Source organism: Heterodontus francisci, chromosome 1 (genome assembly GCF_036365525.1).
Source record: "Heterodontus francisci isolate sHetFra1 chromosome 1, sHetFra1.hap1, whole genome shotgun sequence".
Lineage (NCBI taxonomy): Eukaryota > Metazoa > Chordata > Chondrichthyes > Heterodontiformes > Heterodontidae > Heterodontus > Heterodontus francisci.
The window spans coordinates 133,966,610-133,987,991 of NC_090371.1; the positions used below are offsets into that span (position 1 = coordinate 133,966,610).

At 40.0% G+C, this 21,382-nt stretch overlaps 1 protein-coding gene across 4 annotated transcripts in view; it reads left to right on the forward strand.

Moving 5' to 3' along the window:
• Nucleotides 1-21,382, forward strand: part of atp8a1 (ATPase phospholipid transporting 8A1) — a 522,190-nt gene that overhangs the window by 320,083 nt on the left and 180,725 nt on the right. For all 4 annotated transcript variants that reach the window (XM_068036156.1, XM_068036147.1, XM_068036163.1 and 1 more), the window contains 2 exons: nucleotides 4,837-4,976; nucleotides 17,381-17,519. In XM_068036156.1, coding sequence (XP_067892257.1) covers nucleotides 4,837-4,976; nucleotides 17,381-17,519 — 279 coding nt within the window. The remainder of the gene's footprint in view (nucleotides 1-4,836; nucleotides 4,977-17,380; nucleotides 17,520-21,382) is intronic.

Here is a 21,382-nt window from a genome sequence, read left to right on the forward strand (position 1 = left end):
GTAGTTTACAGTGTGTATCCAATTCTTAAATGAAGGTTCTGTGATTTGAAACAATTGCCTGGAGTTTCCACTTGGTTTCAGCCCAGATGTCAGAACAGTCTGGGTGGAATGGACTAAAATAGCGCAAAAGATTGCAGAATTTAAGACTAGTGAGTCATACCAATATCCATTCTCGCACTAATTTCAGTGACCTTTTGCACTGGTTAAAAAGTCAATTAACCCAAAACAGACCCAGCCCACAAAACTGACTAGCCCCCAAGCATATGGTGACTTTCCACCTATTGCACCTTCAGGTACCAATGATCAAACTAATCCATCGTTGCTGACCGGCAGTGAATTGCAACCTCACTGAGCTCTGTTCCTCATACTGATGCTACAAGTCAGCTTAAATGAGCTCAAATTCAGTCAATTAATCTGTCCTTGGTACACAAGACCTGTGACTAGCAATCAATTGAAACCCCTGATCGGTCGGTTTCTTCAGCTGCAACAATTCCACCTTCCAAACTCGTGATCTCGACCGCCTAGAAGAACAAAGGCAGCAGGCACATGGAAACACCACCATCTGAAAGTTCCCTTCAAAGTCACACACCACCCTGATTTGGAACTACATCACTATTCCTTCAGTGTAGCTGGGTCAAAATACTGGAACTCCCTCCCTAACAGCACTGTGGGTGTACTCGCACCAGATGGACTGCAGCTGTTAAAGAAGGTGGCTCACTACCACTTTCTCAAGAGCAATTAGGGCTGGGCAATAAATGCTGGCCTTGCCAGAGACACTCAGATCCCATGAACAATTTTTTTTTAAAATTCAATTTAAGCTAGTTTAATTTGTTAATCTTGAGGCCTCATTAGTCATTTTACAATCAATAATAGATTATGTTGCTCAGTTAAGCAGATTATTGGGAGATTTTACATTTGAGTTTGTACTGATAAATTTGAGTGAAAACTTGGATGTAACTCCAACACGGCAAGACTGGTGCAGTTTCCAGGGCATTCTGGGTGCATTTTACTGATTATGCCCCGAGCAGAAACTCCAGGCTAATATGTTAAACAATATATTTGATTATTATGTAAATGAATGGTAGTGATATAATTTTGGTGTTTGCTTTGAACGTATAGCTGATACCATTCCAATTCCTCATTGTTCTGAATTTTTGGCCTTATAATTAATATATATTATGCCTTTAGATTTGCTGTATATACACACTACAAGTTTACTGTTGGTGCGAAACAGTTTCAGGATATAAAGGCCTAAACTGTATCTGAAATCAAGTGGAGCATGACTATCTCCTCCAAAGTATCTAATTGCTCTATTCTCAGGTGCCACGTCAGACCCTAACTTTTTATTTAAGCTGCATTTACACTATAACTATAATTATACTGTGAGTGCACCCTTAGACCTAAGTTTTTCGACAATGATGTCAGTGGTAAAACATTAAAATGGATGTTGTATTGTTGGTGTTGTGAACGGAAATTAGGCTTTGATGTAGTTGAAAGCATATTGCATGCACAAACTACAAATCGAAAACCATGCACCTGCTCCACTGTAAAATGTAACAAATCTGTAAATAAACTGAGCAGTGAGGTTAACCATACCATTAACTGAATTCCAGCCATGTGTTCCACTTCATGAAGACCAAAGCTAATTTGTGTCCTGATCTTTGAACCACTGTTGGAAAGATCCATAATAGTAAGAATGTAAGGTAACATCAGACAGACTAAATAGTTGGACTGTTGCCAACTTCTAGTCCAAGCAAAAGTATTTTGGCTTTAATAATAACTAAAACTGTGAATTCGTAATTATAAAATGTAAATTACTGGAATGAAGTATTGAAGCTAAAATGATTGTCTTCCACAATCACTTCAGCTGCATAGAAAAATCTGAGATTAAAACACTGGTGTGCACTATCTTAAACACAAGTTATTGCTATTGGAACCAGAAGGCTATTGGATTATCAAAGTAGGGGTTTGTATATAACCGCAGCATAAACCCAGGTCTAATTGATGTGTGCAGTTATGAATAAAATCATCTACAGCCTGAATAATTGGTAAAACAGCTAACATAAAAAACACAAAGTTCTGGAAATATTTAGCAGGTCAGAATAATGAGCAGCTCTGTCTACATGAGAAACAGGCACATGGTTAAAAAATAAAATTAAGAAAAGGCCAGTCATGCTCTAAAATTATTGAGCCCAATGTTCAATCGGCAAGGCTGTAGAGTGCCTAATCGAAAGATCAGGTGCTGCTCCTTGAGATTGTGTTGATGTTCACTGGAGCAGGCCAAAGATACAAATGTGGCCATGAGAGCAGGTGGGTGTGGGGTAGTGGTTGAAATGGCAAGCGACCGAAAGCTTGGGGTCAAGCTTACGGACTGAGCAGAGGTGTTCCGCAAAGCGGTCACCCAATCTGCGTTTGCTCTACCCAGTATAGAAGTCACTGTATTGTGAGGCAGCAAATACGGTATACTAAATTGAAAGAAGTACAACTAAATCGCTGCTTCAGCTGGAAGGAGTGCTTGGGGCCTTGGATGGTGAGGAGAGAGGAGGTAAAAGGGCCTCCTGCGATTGCATAGGAAGGGGTATTTTAACGTCCGCATCCCCCCTCACTGCTTTCATGGTCACATTTCTGTCTTTTGTCTGCTCCGATGTTCAAGTGAACATCAACGCAAGCTCGAGGAGCAGCACCTCATCTTTCGATTAGGCACTCTACAGCCTTGCAGACTGAACATTGAGTTCAATAATATCAGAGCGTGACTGGCCTTTTTTATATTTTATTTTATTTTTTACCCTGTGCCTGTTTTTCACGTAGACAGAACTGCTCATGATTCTGCTGTTAACACTCTCTCTTGTCTTTCACCACGAGCATTAACACACTCTTTGCCTTTGTCCCAGAGCAGCTTTGTCATTTAATCACTCCTTCCCTCTTCCATATCACACACCTTCCCTTTTGTTCTCTTCCCTACTAACCACACGCCGCCACCACCCCCCCCCCCCCCCAACTCCCTTCATCTGCTTAAAACCTAATTCTTTTCGAACTTTGCCAGTTCTGATGAAAGGTCACAGATCTGAAACGTTAACTCTGCTTCTCTCTCCACAGATGCTGCCTGACCTGAGTATTTCCAGCACTTTCTGTTTTTATTTCAGATTTCCAGCATCTGCAGTATTTTTCTTTTATAATATTCAAACTATTGTTCACTATGGCCCCGTAAATCTGCATTAACAGTGGCAAGTTTGGAATATAACGGCAACACAAAGCAATTTGAGGGCTTGTAAATATTGATGAGACCTGTTTCCTGTAGTTTTGCCCATGTTCTGTTCACCTAAAGTTTCTGGTCCAAGTGGGAGGTCCCAGGTGTTGCACCTTCCCTTTCACCAGCATGGACATGCTTATGGGTTGGTTGGCTTAAGGAGCCAGAGTTCCTGGGCTGTGCGCCACCATTGGAAAATGTTAAATGCATGTAACTAAGGCACAGCCCTCTCAGCAGCTGACCTAACCAGCACAAATGAACTTTTTTTTATACGGCATTGAAAACTTTTGTCCATTTCTCACCTTTGTCTGCATCTTTGGATAACTTATTTTAGCGGGGGTTTGAAGATGCACTCAACCAGATTCCAAAATTGCAGAGTGAGGGTTTCTCTGGTCGCCGGCACAATTTTCGACCCCCGCCCACTGTAAAAGAATACAGTTAAGCAGCATGGGGTTGATTTTCTTATTTGCTGTCTTTGTGGAGGAAGAGGGAGACTATTGAAAAGAGCAAAGTAAAGCGGCATCGGAGGAGGATGAGGCCAACCCACTATTACTCCCCCACACAATGAGATTTTATGATCTACAGATCTTGTGAGCTTCTCTACCTTCAGCAACTTTGCTTGTCTAAGGAAGTCCTGTTCCATCGGCCTTTGCCTCCCCGGAGATTGATATATTTTGAGGAGCGGGTTATCTTCCTAAGGTCTGTCAGTTCACCTTGCCCCGTGGCTTGGTAGTTTTTCCTGGAGTGCTAGTAACAACAGTAAGTGATGTTGGAGATCGGAAGGGAATCCCCAAGTGGCTGTGGACTGCTAGTATAATCAGAAGGACAGTTGCTCGAGGAACTTGTAATTTAAAAGGTTGGTTTTATGATGGCACCCCATGAAAGGGCTCATGGCATAAGTTCCAAACAGTGTTTCCAGCTGCACATCTATTGATCCATGGTGTCCATTGAAGGGAATCCAATTATAGTAGTTCTCTTACCTTGGCTGTCTTGGTCATCTCACCAAACTTCTTGTGGCACTGATCTATCATGGGACTGAGAGCATTGGCTCTCACTGGAACTGTCATCTCCTGCCACATGGCTCTAGTTACTGCTTTGGGTGGCTTACTTGCTTATGAGACTGGCAAAGATCCCCTGTCTGATCTGGTTCTGCCTATTGTCAGAGGTAACTTGCTGATATTTCCTGCTTATTACCAAAAACTGGCAGTATTCCAACTGACTGATCTGGCCAAGCAGTAGAAGATTGTTACCGAGTAACAAAACCAAGTTCATAGTTGATGCATTTTGCTTAAAACTCATTTCATCATTTCGATGAAACTGAACAATATAATAGAAACAATAAAACTTTTTGGCTGTAAGGAGCTATTTCCCAAGACTTAGAGAAAAGAATAAGTTTACAATACTATCCACAACCTTTATATTGTAATAGACACTTCAATTTCCATACTCTTCAGAGCAATTGACAGTCTTTGTTTACGTTAAATGCTTGCAACAGGTTTGTCTTGTTTGATTACAACATGGCAAAGTACACTTAGTTTGTATTTGAATGTAAATATAATGTTTAGTAACATTGACTTTTACTGTTTCAGGTTTGAGAACCTTGTGTTTTTCTGTTGCTGAGATTTCAGAGACTATGTACAAAGATTGGTTGGAAATATACCATCGTGCTTCTACTGCAGTACAGAACAGGATACTCAAGCTTGAAGAGAGTTATGAACTGATTGAAAAAGTAAGTATTTCAGATACTTTGGGCAGGATTTTTCCTACCCCAGGCTGGCGAGTTAGGAGGCGGGGGGCTGGGGAAAATAGCGGAGAGCCATTTTGGGATGGCTTCTGATGCATTCCCACTGCCAGGGATGTTTCCTGCGGGCAGACCAGCAGGTGGATTGGCTGCCCGCTCAACGGAGGCAGGCAGCCAATTGACGTTTTTTGGGCCCCAGGTTCATGGAGGTGCCCTCCTAGTGGCAGTCCAGGAGGCCATCGGAGACAAAGGCTCCATCCCTAAGAGAGGGGTCGCAGGCAGGTAAGTCCACCCTCCTGTGGCCACAATTTTTTTATTCAGTCGTGGGATGTGAGCGTTACTGGCAAGGACAACATTTATTGCCCATCCCTAATTGCCCTCCGATCAAAGGGCCTGCCTGCTTGACCCCTCTGTTTTATTTTTAACTTACTTCTCCAAGGGCGCCTCCAAATTGAGGTGCCCTCTTGATTCCGAAACTGCCTCAGCAGCACCCACCTCTCCCTGTGGGGCTGCCGAAGCTTCAGGGTTGCTATCCCCCCTATTGGGCCAGCAGCATTGGAAGCCCGCCTGCCATCGAAATTGGATGGCGAGCTCAAAGGCAGCCAAGTAGGAGGCTATCTCTGGGCAAATAGCTCTCTCGGTCTGGCTCCTGGCAACCCCATGTGGTTCTGACATCGGGTTCCAAAGCCCTTGGTAAAATTGTGTCTTTTGTGTTCTAATGAGTTGTGAAGAGGGTGTTCTTTTTAAGTTGATGAGAGAGCCACAAGTAACTGGTACTTATATCACAGCATTATAGATATGGACGACTACAACTGATGCATACATCCAATGGAACAATAAGTGGTCCTATTACTGACAAACCTGATATTGTAAATGATCAGTGCATGAGCTGTGCAACTAAGGTCAAGCTTTGAACATACCTTATTACTATTCATCTTTTCATAAAAAATGTCATCCTTTAAATCAAGTTAACTTCCTATAATTTATTGCAACTTGTTTTGCATGTGCATTATAATCTGGTCTGTAGAGCATTGTCAAAATGCTATCAGTGCCAACCTTGTTCAATCCACAAAAAGGATCCTCCACATCATTTTTATATCATGGAGAACATACATACAAAGTTTTGTCTTTTTAAGACCTCAATGTTCAGCAACCAAAGAAACCTTAGTGAGAATCAATTTTCAAGATTCAGATTACACCCTGATCTGCGATTCCTGGCAGCTCACTAATAATTTGAAACTAGTTTCTGATTGAGGCTTGCATGTCACACTCTATTGCAAATTTTAAAATTTTTAGCCTCTATCTCTGTAAATTTGAGCACTGAGAAAATCACTGTCAGTCCCACCACCTTTTCATTTTCTTTGGTTTCCATGGGTTTGAGCAGAATTGTCAGGATAGATCCTGCACTGATCTGATCTGACAGTTCTATTTGGAAAAGCCAACATTCATTTTCCACTTTGCTGCTCAAGAGCCATGCATGAAAATTGGATTGCTCATCATTGTTGGAAGCAATGGCCTAGATTTTGCTGCTTTTGCCGTCATTACTTCACTGAAACGGACAACAACTTCGCGAGTTCAGGCATGCGCAGAATAACATGGAAATCTAGAAGTAGCTGTCTGAGTCCACTATGAGGTGCACTGTCGAGGTTCCCACAGACAGCTATCTCCCTTGCAGTCATGAATTGACAAGAATGTCCACGCTAATGCTGTTAGTCTCACTGTAAAAACCCTGGAAAAAGTGACACCTTGTTGAATGAGGATTTCTCCCCGAGTGTTTTGGCCATTATTTATACCTCGGCCAACATCACTAAAACAGATTATCTGGTCGTTATCTCATGGCTATTTATGGGATTTCGCTGTGCACACATTGACTGCTGCATTTCCTACATTACATCAGTGACTACAATTCAAAAAGCTGTGGAGTGCTTTCAAATTTCCTGGTGTTGTGGAAGACGTTGAGAAAAGTGATTTCTTTCTTGTATCTGAGAGGTAGACATTGCTCTCGATTGTAATATTGTTTCAAATTTATATTTTAAAAAATCTGTGATATGTTCTTAGCATATGCCTGTACTTGTACTGAAATGCATCGGTGTTAATTTAGCGAGAATTGTATTTCTAATCTTCAGTAATTATCTTCGTTAGATTTATTTTCTCCAAATGTCCCTTTGGAAAAATGGAAGTGGGGCCTATATATTTATATTGCAACTAATTGAAAGTATGCAAATTTGTATAACATGAGAAAGGGGGAAAGAGTAGGGAGAAAGTGGAGGAGGGTGAGAGTGACAAGTGAAGAGAGGGCAACACCAATAGGAACTTAGGAGCAGGAGTAGGCCATTCAGTCCATCGAACCTGCTCTGCCATTCAATACGATCATGGTTGATCATCCACTTCAATGCCTTTTTCCCACACTATCCTCATTTCCATTTATGTCATTGGTATTTAGAAATCTGTAAATCTCTGCTTTAAACATGCTCAATGGCTGAGCTTTCACAGCCCTCCTGGGGTAGAGAATTCTAAAGATTCACTACCCTCTGAGTAAAGAAATTTCTCCTCACCTCTGTTCTAAGTGGCTTCCCCCTTATTTTGAAATTGTGTTCCCTGGATCTAGACTCCCCAGCCATCTTACCTGCATCTACCCTGTCTATCCCTTTAAGGATTTTGTAGATTTCAGTGAGATCGCCCCTCATTCTTCGAATTCTAGAGAATACAGGCCCACTTTCCTCAGTCTTTCTTCACAGCACTGTCCCACCAACCCCGGAGCAAACCTGGTGAACCTTCATTGCACTCCCTATATGGCAATAATATCCTTCCTAAAGTAAGGGGACCAAAACTGCACGCACTATTACAGGTGCAGTCTAACCAAGGTTCTATACAATTGAAGCAAGACTTCACTACTGCTGTTCTCAAATCCTCTTGTCATAAAGGCTAACATACCATTAGCCTTCCGAATTGCTTGCTACACCTGCATGTTAGCATTCAGTGACTTATTGACAAGGGCACCCAGGTCACTTTGTACATCTACACTTTCTAATCTCTTACCATTTAAGAAATATTCTGCACATCTGTTCCTTCTACCAAAGTGGATAACCTCACTTTTTTTCACGTTCTCTGCCATCTGCCATGTTCTTGCCCATTCACTAAGTCTGTCCAAATCCCCTTGAAGCTGCTTTGCATCTTCCCCACAACGCACATTCCCACCTAATTTTGTGTCATCCGCGAACTTGGAAATATTACAATTGGTCCCCGAATCCAAATCGTTGATCTATATTTTGAACAGCTGGAGCCCAAGTACTGATCCTTGTGGTACCCCACTAGTCACAGTCTGCCAATGTGAGAATGACCCTTTTATTCTTTCTCTGTTTTCTGCCAGTTAACCAATCCTTAATCCATACCAGTATATTACCTCCTATCCCATGTGCTTTAATTTTGCTAACCAACCTCCTGTGGGGGAATTTATCAAAAGCCTTCTGAAAATGTAAGTATACTAAGTCCACCGACTCCCCTTTATCAATTCTGTTAGTAACATCCTCAAAAAAAAAACTCTTAACAGGTTCGTCAAACATGATTTCCTATTCATAAATCCATGTTGGCGATGCCCAATTAGATCATTATTATCCAAGTGTCCACTTATCACATCCTTCAGAATAGATTCTAGCATTTTCCCTACTACTGATGTAAGGCTAACAGGTCTGTAGTTGCTTGTTTTCTCTCTCCCTCTCTTCTTAAATAGTGGGGTGTCATTTGCTCCCTTCAAATCCGCAGGAACCATTCCAGAATCTATAGAATTTTGAAAGATGATCAATGCATCCACCATCTCCATAGCTACCTCTTTCAACACTCAGATGTAGAATATCAGGTTCTGGGAACCGATCAGCCTTCAGCCCCATTAATTTCTCCAATACAACCTTTTTACTCATACTAATTTCCTTTAATTCCTCAATCTCCCTAGTCTGTTGGATCTCTAATTCTGGGAGATTTCTTGTATCTTCCTCAGTGAAAATATACACAAAGTAATTATTTAGCTTCTTTGCCATTTCTGTATTCCCCATTATAAATTCTCCTGACTCTGCCGGTAATGGACCCACATTTGTCTTAGCCAAACATTTCCTTTTTATGTACTGATAGAAGCTTTTACAGTCCATTTTAAAGTTTTTTGCCAGTTTACATTCATATTCTATTCTCCTTTTTCTTTATCAGTTTCTTGGTCCTCCTTTGCTGTATTCTAAAATCCTCCCAGTCCTCAGGTTTACTACTATTTCTAGACCTTTTCTTTAATCTTATACAATCCTTAACTTCCTTTGTTAACCACCATTGACTGACTCTTTTTAGGTTTTTGTGCCTTGAAGGAATGTATAGTTGCTGTAAACTATGTAATAATTCTCTAAAGACTATCCATTGCCTATGTACTGTCATACCTTTTAATGTATTTCCCCAATCCACCTCAGCCAATTTCCCCCTCATACCTTCATAATTTCCTTTGTTCAAATTTATAACTCTGGCTTTAGATTAAACTACCTCACATTCAAACATAATGTAAAATTCTTTCATATTATTGTCACTCATCCCTACTATTAATTAGCCCTTTCTCATTACATAATACTAGCCTGTTCTCTAGCCGGTTCCTCAACATTCTGCTCTAGAAAACCATCCCTAGCACACTCCAGAAACTCGTCCTCCACAGCATTAGTGTTCATTAGGTTTACCCAGTCTATATGCTGATTGAATTCATCCATGATTACTGTATTACTCATGCTACATGCTTCTCTAATCTCCTGATTAATACCATGCCCCACACAATCACTACTGTTTGGTGGCCTATAAACAACTCTTACCGATGTTTTTTGGCCCTTGCTGTTTCTTAGCTCCACCCAAACAGATTCCACATTTTGTTCTCCCGATCTGAGATCCTCCCTTATTAATGTACTGATATCATCCCTTATTATCAGCGCAACCTCACCTCCTTTTCCTTTTTGCATGTCCTTCCTAAATGTTGAATATTCAGTTCCCAGTCTTGGTCACCCTGGAGCCACATTTCCATAATGGCAATTAGATCATACCCATTTACCTCTATTTGTGCCTTTAAATCATCTACCTTCTTATGAATGCTGCATGCATTCAGGTAGAGTGCCCTTAACCTTGTCTTTTTGATATTCTGCATTCTAAGCCTATTTGATACTCACATTTGTTTCGCCTGCCTTCTGATTTCACTTGCTACTTTTCTATTTCCTGTTATCAGCTTTCCTTCCTTCCAATTTGAGCTATCCCTCAAGCTAGTTTAAACCCTCACCAACAGCACTAGCAAATCTCCCTGTGAAGATATTAGTCCCAGTCCTGTTAAGATGTAGCCTGTCCATATTGTACAGATCCCACCTGCCCCTGAACTGGTCCCAATGCCTCAGAAATCTGATGCCTTCCCTTTGCACCAATTCTCAAGCGTTCAACGTGTTCAATCGATCAGTGCTCCTATTCTTATGCTCGCTAGCACTGGGAGTAATCGTGAGATTACTGCTCGAGGTCCTGCTTTTTAATTTCCTTCCTAACTCCCTAAAATCTGCTTTCAGGACCTCATTCCTCTTCCTACCTATGCCATTGGTACCAATGTAGACCATGACCTCTGGCTGTTCACCCTCCCCCAGAAGGATGTCCTGCAGCCGCTCTGTGACATCCTTGACCCTGGCAGCAGGGAGGCAATACTCCATCCTGGAGTCATGTTTACTGCTGCGGAAATGCCTGTCTGATCCCCGAACTATCGAATCCCCCATCACTATTGCTCTTCCACTCTTTTTCCTACCCTCCTGTGCAGCTGAGCCACCCGTGGTGCCACGGACTTTGCTCTGGCTGGACTTCCCTAAGGAACCATCGCCCTCACCAGTATCCAAAATGTAAAGCCAATTAGCAAGCGAAATAGAGGACAGAGCAACAGAAATGAGGTAAGGGGAGAAATAAGAAACAAATGAAGGGCAGAAAAAGAGACTTTTTTTGTAAACCAATTTACCACTGTACTTACTGACATAACCACGAGAAGCTAATGACTAGTTGATTTGATTTTTAGGTTGGACGTTTATAAGATGTGCTGTGAGTGAAGGCTTGCTTAAAAATATAAAAATTTTAGTCCACAGCTTTAGGATTTTGCTTGAATTTAATGAGATGTGCATTCCCTTGGAACACATCTGGTCCCAATGTCCATCTAGAAACATTTCCACAGCCTCTTCAGATACACCTTTTTGATATCTCTTTCCTGCAACTGACATTTCTTCTTGCCATAGCTGTCAATTCTGCTACACCTGTATTGTGTTTCTAGCCAGCATGTGTTTCACTTCTTTTTCTGCCTCCCTGGTCACATTCTCTCTCCATTAATCCCAACCCTTATTACCTCACTCACTTTTCCTAGAACACCTCAATGTTTTAATCTTTCATCTCCATACCACCACAATTTAGACTTCTCTGCAGTACCCCTATACTCAGATCTCCCCTTGTTCTACTCTTTCAGTTCCAAAACTTCTCATGGACTCCAGCCTCTCCAAGATCCCTAACTCTGAGACCCTTCCCCCACCCGCAGTCTCTATCTCCCCTTGTGTGAGCCCAGCCTGCTGAATATTCTGGAGGTTTAGATTCTTCTACTCCTTTCCTTAATGCTACCAGAGCCCACTTACCCCAAATGTTCCCTGACCACAGTCCAGCAAAATGTTCAGACCTCAACGCCTCCACATCTGATCCCCATAATTACTCCTAGGTCAAATCCTCTCTGCCTTCCCTTCCAGGCTGCAGTCTGCTCCCTACCACACTCTAATCTCCAACTCCTTAATTCATCTTGGCCATATCCCTTACCTTTTCACAAACAAGAAATGCTGGAAATACTCAGCAGATCTGGCAGCATCTGCAGAGAGAGAAACAGAGTTAACGTTTCAGGTCAGTGACCGTTCATCAGAACCATTCTGATGAAGGGTCACTGACTTGAAACGTTAACTCTGCTTCTCTCTCCACAGATGCTGCCAGACCTGCTGAGTATGTCGAGCATTTCTTGTTTGTGTTTCAGATTTCCAGCATCTGCAGTATTTGAGTGGGAAAGAGATGGGAGATAGTTCTAGGAAGAGAACCAGATTTCTTTTTAAGCAATGCCATAAGGCAGTGTTGTCCAATGTGCTAGCCACCTACACGTAGTGAATTGCAGTTGATTAGTGAATTTAAGAATAAGTTTTAGAGTCTATAGTTGAGCATGTAATCTCGATGCTCCTCTATTCATTCCATATCTATTAGTACTTTCACCTTTCTGTGTGTTGGTTGGTAAAATGGTAAGACGCCAAACAGAATTTGCAAATATTTAAGGAGTTGCGTCTCCATTACATCCTTCATGATAGCTTATTGACTCTGTTAAAATGGTGTGTAACATGAGGAAAAATGTCGGACTTCAACACCTTGAAAACGCTACCAACATTATATGGGAGGATCGGTCAGCTTGGCCAATCTGAATAACAGCAACAACACAATGTTTTGGGAGCATCCTTCATACATCACACTGCGATTTACACAATATTATTTTATTGGTACGACATCATATAACACTCCTATTATAAAATGATGTATTGTCCAACTTACCATGACCAATTTCACAAGGGATCATTTACTATGTGATGCATGTTCATCGCACTTCAGTGGGTCAAACGTGTGAAAAAAGAAAGCCACTCATCTTTTTTTTTCTGATCTCTCTCCAAGGGCAACATTCAGAAATTTACCAGTAGTTGTCAAATCTGCAGAGCTTCCTTTAACAATCACCTCTAACAAATTCAGGATGTGTCTATTTAGAGTACTCACTCCTATAGGAGTAAAGGCCTTAAAGGGATAGGTCAGGTTTAACAAAGTTCCATCTTGCCAGCTAAACATCACAACTGTTGCAAACAAGATGCCACATGATATTACTTAACATGATAAAAAATGAAAGTGATTTATGGTCCATGCCCTGAATGGGATATAAATCACTCCTCTTCATTGTTTTGTAATCAGCACATGATATAAACATGAAGGTTGTCATTCTAGTGACAGTATAATTAGAAATAGCTGTAGATTGAAAGACTTCCTTCAGGATATTACTGGGACTGATTTTCATGAAGCAATATCAGCTTTATACATTTTAAAATATATATTTTATATATATATGTGTGAATGTAGCATACGTTAGCATTTAGGATCGTTTACTTTTGTTTTTGGCAGTTTAAAACTATAAAATGCTAATTATTTGAAAAAAGACAATAGTTTTACAGAATATAGCATTTAGGATTATATTATACATTTGTTTTGAGGATTTTGGAACTATTCCTTTCTGTGCTTTAAGAAATTTGTGTTCAATGTCTATAAATGTGCATTTATCACTCTTAAAAATCATTCTGATGTAGCATTGGACAGACATAAAATATACATCACTCTGTCTTGGCCAGTAGTAAATTACCAGAAGGTGGCAGTATTAAATCATAGAAAGTAACGTTTATTGGCTTCCTAGTGAAAAACTACTCAGGAGATGAATTGGGTTAATCTGACACCATAGTAAAAATAATCCTTTTCAGAGAATAACATCGTGCATCTGTAGAATTGTAACATACTTTGGGGTTATGCACAATATCTTAAATCAAATTTGTCATTCTGACTTGGTAAGTTGTAACCTTTAACACATTTCCAAATTATGATGCTCATGCATGCATTTTTTGTTTCAGATTTTTCATACGAATTTTTATTTTCCACCAATATGTTTATACCAGTTACACCTTCACTATACTTGCCAAATGTTACACATACCTTTAATTTGCATGGTAGGAAGAGGTGCTGTTACTAAAACAGAACACGAGCCTGAATAAAAAGCAATTTTTAAGGGTTCTGAGTGCACAGTGGATTGGAACAGTCTTCACACCCACACCTGTGCAATTTCAACCTGGTCCATTTAACTGCAAGTCTAACCATTCTTGCAATATAACAAGGACACAATGTTTCATTTACATGAAATAAATATGGTGCAATGTTGGTGGCATTGTACTGGTAATCCTTTTCCTACAATCAGACTTGCATAATCTTTCACCATACCATTAACATACCATTTGCCTTTGTTCCTTGACCTGCTGACCAGTTATTCTCTGTGACCTTGTCCTGTCAACACCTTCTCTTTTGTTATCTCTTGCCCCACCCCTGCTTTACTTGCTTAAAACCTTTTACATTTCTAATATTTGTCAGTTCTGATGAAGGGTCACTGACCTGAAACGTTAACTGTGTTCCTCTCTCCACAGATGCTGCCAGACCTGCTGAGTATTTACAGCATTTCCTGTTTTTATTACATAATTTTAATATGGATATATGACTATTTATGTACCTTTATCAATTAGATGAACTGTAATTGATGAATATATGCACAAAATTTAGTGCTTCCCATTGACATGCTTTGTTAACTGATTACTTCTGTTATCAAACGATTTGTCGCAGATTATTTGTTGGCACTTAACACGTAACTACTGATATCTCAAATCAAATCTAGATTTATTTAGTAATTAGTTTGTATTATTTGTCGACACCAGATGCCTATTTCTATACCTGAATGACTGGGAAAATTACCCATTTTCCATCAGAGCATAATTGACATAATCAAAAGAAAGTAAAGAATAAGATTAAAAAACAATAAATACACAGCAGGTCCATCAGCATTCAAGGTTTAAAAAAAAAGTCAGCATTCTTGTTGAAGAGGTTGGCACCTTGACCATTTTTTTGACATAATTTCATCTAACTTGGGTCTTCAAAGTTAAAGACAATTACCTCCAATATACAACTTCATCTCTGAATTAATCACATTAAATATTTATGTAACACTGAGAGTTATGCTAACATCTTTAGTAGGTAAGCTGAAGAGATAATAGGGGATAAGAGTGGTGCTCATCTTGAAAGACATGGGTTTATTAAGCAAACACCATGGATTTTTAAAGACCAATGTTGAGTCTGAGAAATTTCAGAGTTCTTTGAGGAAATAACATTGTATTGAAGTGGATGTTGTGCATTTGGATTTTCAAAGGTGTTTGATAAAGGCTGCATAGAAGACTTATTATAATTAGGGGGACATGGTATTAAGGGAAATGTGAAAGCGTGGGTAGGAAATTTTCCGAAGGGCGGTTGTTGGGGGAATTTGGGCTGGAAAGATGTAACCTGGAAGTGTTCCTAGGAGGTCATTGCTGGGACCTTTGATGCTCCAAATATTTATAAATAAACTAGGATTTGGTATGGAGCGCAATATTAAAATTTGTTTAGCACAAAAAGAGAGCATGAACAACTGTATGACATAAGTACGGCATCAGAAGGACATAGGTTAGATTGGGCAGATAAATGATACATAGAACAGACTGCAGAAAAATGTGAGATGATACATTTTGGGAGGAAGAATAAGAAGTAGAAATATATACTAAATGGCAAAAATTTCAAAGGAGTAAAGGAGCAGAGAGATGTTAGAATTGCAGAAATGTATTTAAAAATGACAGTACATGTTTTATAAAATAAGGGCATTGATTTTAAAAGCAGAGCTAATGCCAAACCTATCCAAATCATTTGTTAGGCCACAAGTGACAATATTTTGTCCAGTTTTAGGCATCTTTAGCAAGGATGTCGAGATTATGATGAGGGTGTAGAAGATATTCATCCATGATAATACCAAGGATGAGAAGCTTTTAGTTATGAGTGGAGACTAGAGAAACTGGGGCTCCTTTCATTAGGGCCGATAAGGTTCTGAGGGTATCTGATGTGTTCAAAATTAGGAAGGGGTTTTAATGAAGTAAACAGGACAAAGCTGTACCTGCTGGTCAGTGAGTTGGTAACTAGGGGGCAGAAATTTAATAAAAGAAAAAATGAAATACAAGATCACCAAAAGAATGAAAGAAGAGATTAGGAGAAACTTTTATGCAAGAGTGTCCTATCAAAAACAATGGTGGAAATAGAATCCATAATAGCTTTTAACAGGGAAGCAGATAAATATTTGAAAAAGAGAAGGGATAAGACAGGGGAAATGGAATGAACTGAATAGTTTTTTTAAGAGTACAAGTGCAAAGGGTCAAAAGGACACCTTCTTTACTTTAAAATTAAGTTACTCCCTGAAAACGTTTATCCAGAAATGAAGTCAGTTGAGTTTCTGTATTTCCAGAAAAAACAACTTTGCACTGTTCAATAGCATTAAATAATTTGACCACTATTTTGTATAAATTTATCAAAAATGTACATTTAAGACTTGAATGTATTGTGTAACTAATTTTAATTAAGGAAGCATTTTATTCTTGCAATTATTTTAGGCCTAACTGAATGCTCAAGTGAACAATTAAGTTAGCTTTTACAGAAATGCAAATATATTATTTGTTCAACATTGATCAGTATAGTTTACAAAGAAATAAATTGGGACAAAAGTGCAGGAAAGAATCATTTCATAATATTGGCACCCATCTATAATAAGCAAAAATAAAAATCAGCTATGTGGTAATGTGATGATATCGGCCACTCACAAATCAAAGCCTGGAATTGTTATAAATTTATTATAAAAACAGAAAATTACTAGCAATTTGCAGCCGTCCTATTACGTATTAAGAGAAAAGATGGGTTAATGTTTTGGGTAGAATTCATGTTCATTTGGATTTTTGTTTGTGTGTTTATCCAGAACAGACCTATTTTCTCTCTTAATAACAGAGGAAAGTCATCTTTAAGCCAGTCTTACACATGTTCTACTAGACAGATTAAAGTAGCAAACCTGGAAGTGGTTTGTTTACCATCCGAGGTTTGGTAGAACACAGCTTGTGCAGATTGTGAACTGGAGCCACAATTACAGGGAGTCTTGGTATCAATTAAGAAAATAGAATCATAGACTTACACAGCACAGAAAGAGGCCATTTAGCCTTTCAGGCCTCTGCTGGCTCTTTGAAAGAGCTATTCAATTCATCCCAGTCGCCTAGTCTTTCTCCATAGCCCTGCAATTTTTCCCCTTCAAGTATGTATCCAATTCTGTTTTGAAAGTTATTGATTAAATCTGCTTCCACCACCCTTTCAGGCAGTGCATTCCAGATCATCATAACCCACCGCACTTTTGTTTTTTCATGTCGCCTCTGATTCTTTTGCCAATCACGGTATTGTATTTGTAGGTCACATTGGTAGCATTCAACAGCTGTAAAAAGTATTCCCTCTGAGTTTAGTAGAACCATATCAGGGAACATTGCTAGATGTGGTTAAAATTGAGTGGCTGGCAAGACAAGTTTGGCAATGTGGAATTAAAGTTTGCTGAAAATTGAAAACCTCATATCCATATGGTTGCACTTAGTGCAGTAAACTCTGTGATAAATCCTTTGACAAGCTTATCTATTTGTCCTGCTACTAATTACTTTTCATTTTAATAGAATCTGCAGTTGCTTGGAGCTACAGCAATTGAAGATAGACTACAAGACAAAGTTCCTGAAACCATAGAAACATTATCCAAAGCAGACATCAAAATTTGGATCCTGACAGGAGACAAGCAGGAAACCGCTATTAATATAGGTACAGCTGGAGTTACGGTTAATAGTGTTTTACTGAAGGCTGTGTTTAATTTGTAAATGCATGCCCTTATGCAGTTCTATTCTGGATAAACATGGAAACAAAAGTACTATGTTTTTATTTTGTTAGAAGTCAAGTAATCTCTGAACTCTTTGATGAGAAGGAGGGAGGGATGTAGGTCATGTCCAGCTTCTCATGGGGAACAATTGTCAAGGCTCGATTTGATCTTGGATTATTACCCATCTTAAGGATGTCCTTTCCTGGATGAAGACACTATCAGATTTTTTTTTTTAAGTACTTGGCAAAGCTGTAGAATGTGGTAAAATAGTATCCTGTTCAGTTTTATTTTGCAGTGGGGTGGCAGGGAAACAAGGAACGTCCAAGAATATTTTTATGTAAACAATTGCAAACTTCTCCAAACGTGCCTTATAGTTTATATAAGGTTGTTAGATAGAGCTTTTCGATCCCTTTTTTAATCAATGTGATATAAGGCTCTCCTCTCTTGCGTCACATTCCATATGCAATAATAAAAATGATGCCCTCTTCCAACATTATAACAAGGGGAAAGTTATCGTTACAATTTTCTCCTCCTTTTGGAGTCTCCAGGACTTGACACTTTCGCCATGTCACAGTGTAGCTCAGGATCCATTTTCTTTTACGTCATCTTGTATGATTGACTCAACAGTGTCCTGTGCTTGAGATCTGCCAGTGAAGATATGTGGCAGAAAGTTAATATATGCCAAGAAGTCTTTCTTACAATCCCAGCAACAAGTATATTTTTAACATCTGTATCTTTGATGGTGGCAATGCTGCATTTATTGCCCATCCCTAATTGCCCTGAGAAGTTGGTAGTGGGCACTTTCTTGAGGTAACACTTGTTTTTACAGAAGAGTTACTTAAAATTGGCAATTGGACCCAAAATTCAACCATGAATGTGGACCAATGTTCCCTCTAAGCTGATCGGGTGCACAGCTGCACATCAATTGGCAATCTGCCTTGCAGGGAATAAACAGACCACACTCAAAACTGTAGTATTTTTAAGATGCGCACATGTGCGGCTGAGTGGCAATCTTAAAAGGACCGTGCACTGCAAGATACAGGTCATGCACAGTGAAAGGAAATTAGAGGGGGGACATTAGTGTGGACTCGAGTCATGTATAGGAACAGCAGGTTCCCTTCCCTGAAGGACATTAATAAACTAGCAGGTTTTTATGATGATGCAGCAACTTTCATGGCCACTTTTGGTTTCCTCCAGTGCAAATCCAAAAATTACCAAATTAAGTTATTTTAATTTCAAAACCAGCATACCACTACATTGCCAAATTGAGAGGCATTGTTTTCAACAAGGTTTTTCTTTTTGAAGACACAGCCTATGTCAGCTTGGAGGTCTCCAGGAATGATTTCCTCTCAATATGAAGGTCAAATATTGGCATTTACTAACAGAACTTGATATAAAATGGCTACGTTCATGCAGAGGTGTTCTGCTAAGGTGGTTAGTTCTATTTTATTTGCTATCTTGCATAATTCTGAAATATCTCAGCATCTCTCCAAAACATAGTTCAATTTAGAACTGTGTTGCGCTATTTAGTATTTCATTTGTTGTATTTGGATCATGAAAGGATGACCTATTTTATGAGTGTACAGTTAGTCCCCCACTGGTTCTCAACTGGATCCTTTAATTTAGTTCTTGACCAGGTTGGAAGTTATTGCACCCAGGTTTCTGTTGGGCAAGAAATTTTTCCATCATTTTATCTGCTGCCACATAAGTCTTGATCGGCACCCAATGCACCATCTTAAACATTCACTCCCTACACCACCAGCACACAGTGACCGCATTATATATCATATACAAGATGGAATGCAGCAACTTGCCAAGCCTCCAAACCAGTGACCTCTACCATCTAGAAGGACAAGGGCAGCAGATGCATGGGAACATCACCATCTGCAAGTTCTCCTTCAAGCGACACACCAACCTGACTAGGCATATTGCCATTCCTTCACTGTCGCTCAGTCAAAAACCTGGAACTCCCTCCCTAACAGCACTGTTGGTGTACCTACACCCCAAGGACTGCAGCAGTTCAAGAAGACAGCTTACCACCACCTTCTCGAGGGCAATTAGAGATGGGCAATAAATGCTGGCCTTGTCAGTGACACTCGCGTCCCATGAAAGAATCAAAATGTAGTCAGAAGCAGATCTTGTTTCTGTTACATCATGCCTTCACATCCTTAATTGATTTGCTCTATCTCTCAGAGAAATATATGTAGCCTTGGCAAGTAATCATATTTACTATGGTGCAAGGGCCCAAGTTATACTGGTGACAAAGCAGCAGTTAGCCAAATGGAGGGTTCAGTGCATCCTACACTGTTGCCATCTTGTAGTGATGAGGACCTAGGGCAGGTTAAGGTTCATTGTACACATTCCACACCAACCTCCTGGCATTTCTCAATCAGATTCCCACTCATGGCATATTCAAGGCCTCCACATGGAGCTGTTCCTGCGCATTTACAGGACATTATTGCCTAGTTTACCTGCAGCACATGACAGCCTTTTTTGATGGATCTTGACAGCTAGTGTTACACTCCCTTGCAGGGAGGCCAACTCCCTACTCATACAACTATATTGTATACTTACATAGTGCCTTTAACATAAAAAACACGGCAAGTTTTTTTTAGTAAAAAGCAAGAGGAAGAATAAACACTGAGCTGAGGAAGGGGGTTTAAGAGACGCAACTAAGGGCTAGATCAAAAGGTGAGTGGTTGGAACTTTTTAAAATGACAGTGAAATAGAGTGATGGAGGGAGTTTGGAAGGAAGTTACAGTGAAGTAGGGCCAGGTTTGTCAAAGACTCTGTTACCAATAGTGGAATGGGGGGAGGGTTTCTGTGGGAAGCATTGAAAGCCAGAATTGGAGAACCAAAGAGTGCAGGACGGAGGAGCAATGCTATTGAGGGATGTGACGATGAGGGCAGTCATTGAGGATGGGTTGTTGGGTCAATCTTCTATGAACTTTAATAAGAGAGGAAACTGGAGTTTCATTTTATGCAGAGGACATATGTGGCCAAGAATGGGAAGGAGGACTAAGATAAGCAATTAATAGTTGGGGGAGGCAGTTGTTTAAATTTGTAAGATCCAATGAATAAGTGCATTTGTGGTGCTGAAAAAAAAAATTGTATTTTCAATATTTCATTAAAGGGCATGGAGGGGATCAAGTTGGAAAGATTCAGTCATTGCACTGGGAGAAGACTGGGGGTTGTAATAACTGAAATGTGCAATCTGAAAGCAGTTTGAGTCTAGAATGGATAAGGCTAGATCATGAATGGAAGAGGTAAATGACATGAAGCAGGTTTAGGGTATGAAGGGAAAAATAATTGAGGCCTAATGAGCCAGAGCTGATGAAAAAGTTCGAAATTAAGCAACATGAGGAAATGCGGCAACGATGAAATCTAGCTTTAACTGCTGAAATTCAAAATGCTCAACCAACGTACATTCCATTTGAAAAAAACAAAAAACTCAGCTAGAAAGATCCATCCATAGAGTCATAGAGAGATTTCAGCACTTTCCTGCCTCGGCCCACCGAGTCTATGCTGGCCATCAACCACCCGTTTATACTAATCCTACATTAATCCCATATTACCCACCACATCCCCACCTTCCCTCAATTCTCCTACCACCTACCTACACTAGAGGCAATTTACAATGGCCAATTTACCTATCAACCTGCAAGTCTTTGGCTGTGGGAGGAAACCGGAGCACCCAGCGGAAGCCCACGCGGTCACAGGGAGAACTTGCAAACTCCGCACAGGCAGCACCCAGAACTGAACCCGGGTCACTGGAGCTGTGAGGCTGCAGTGCTAACCACTGCACCAC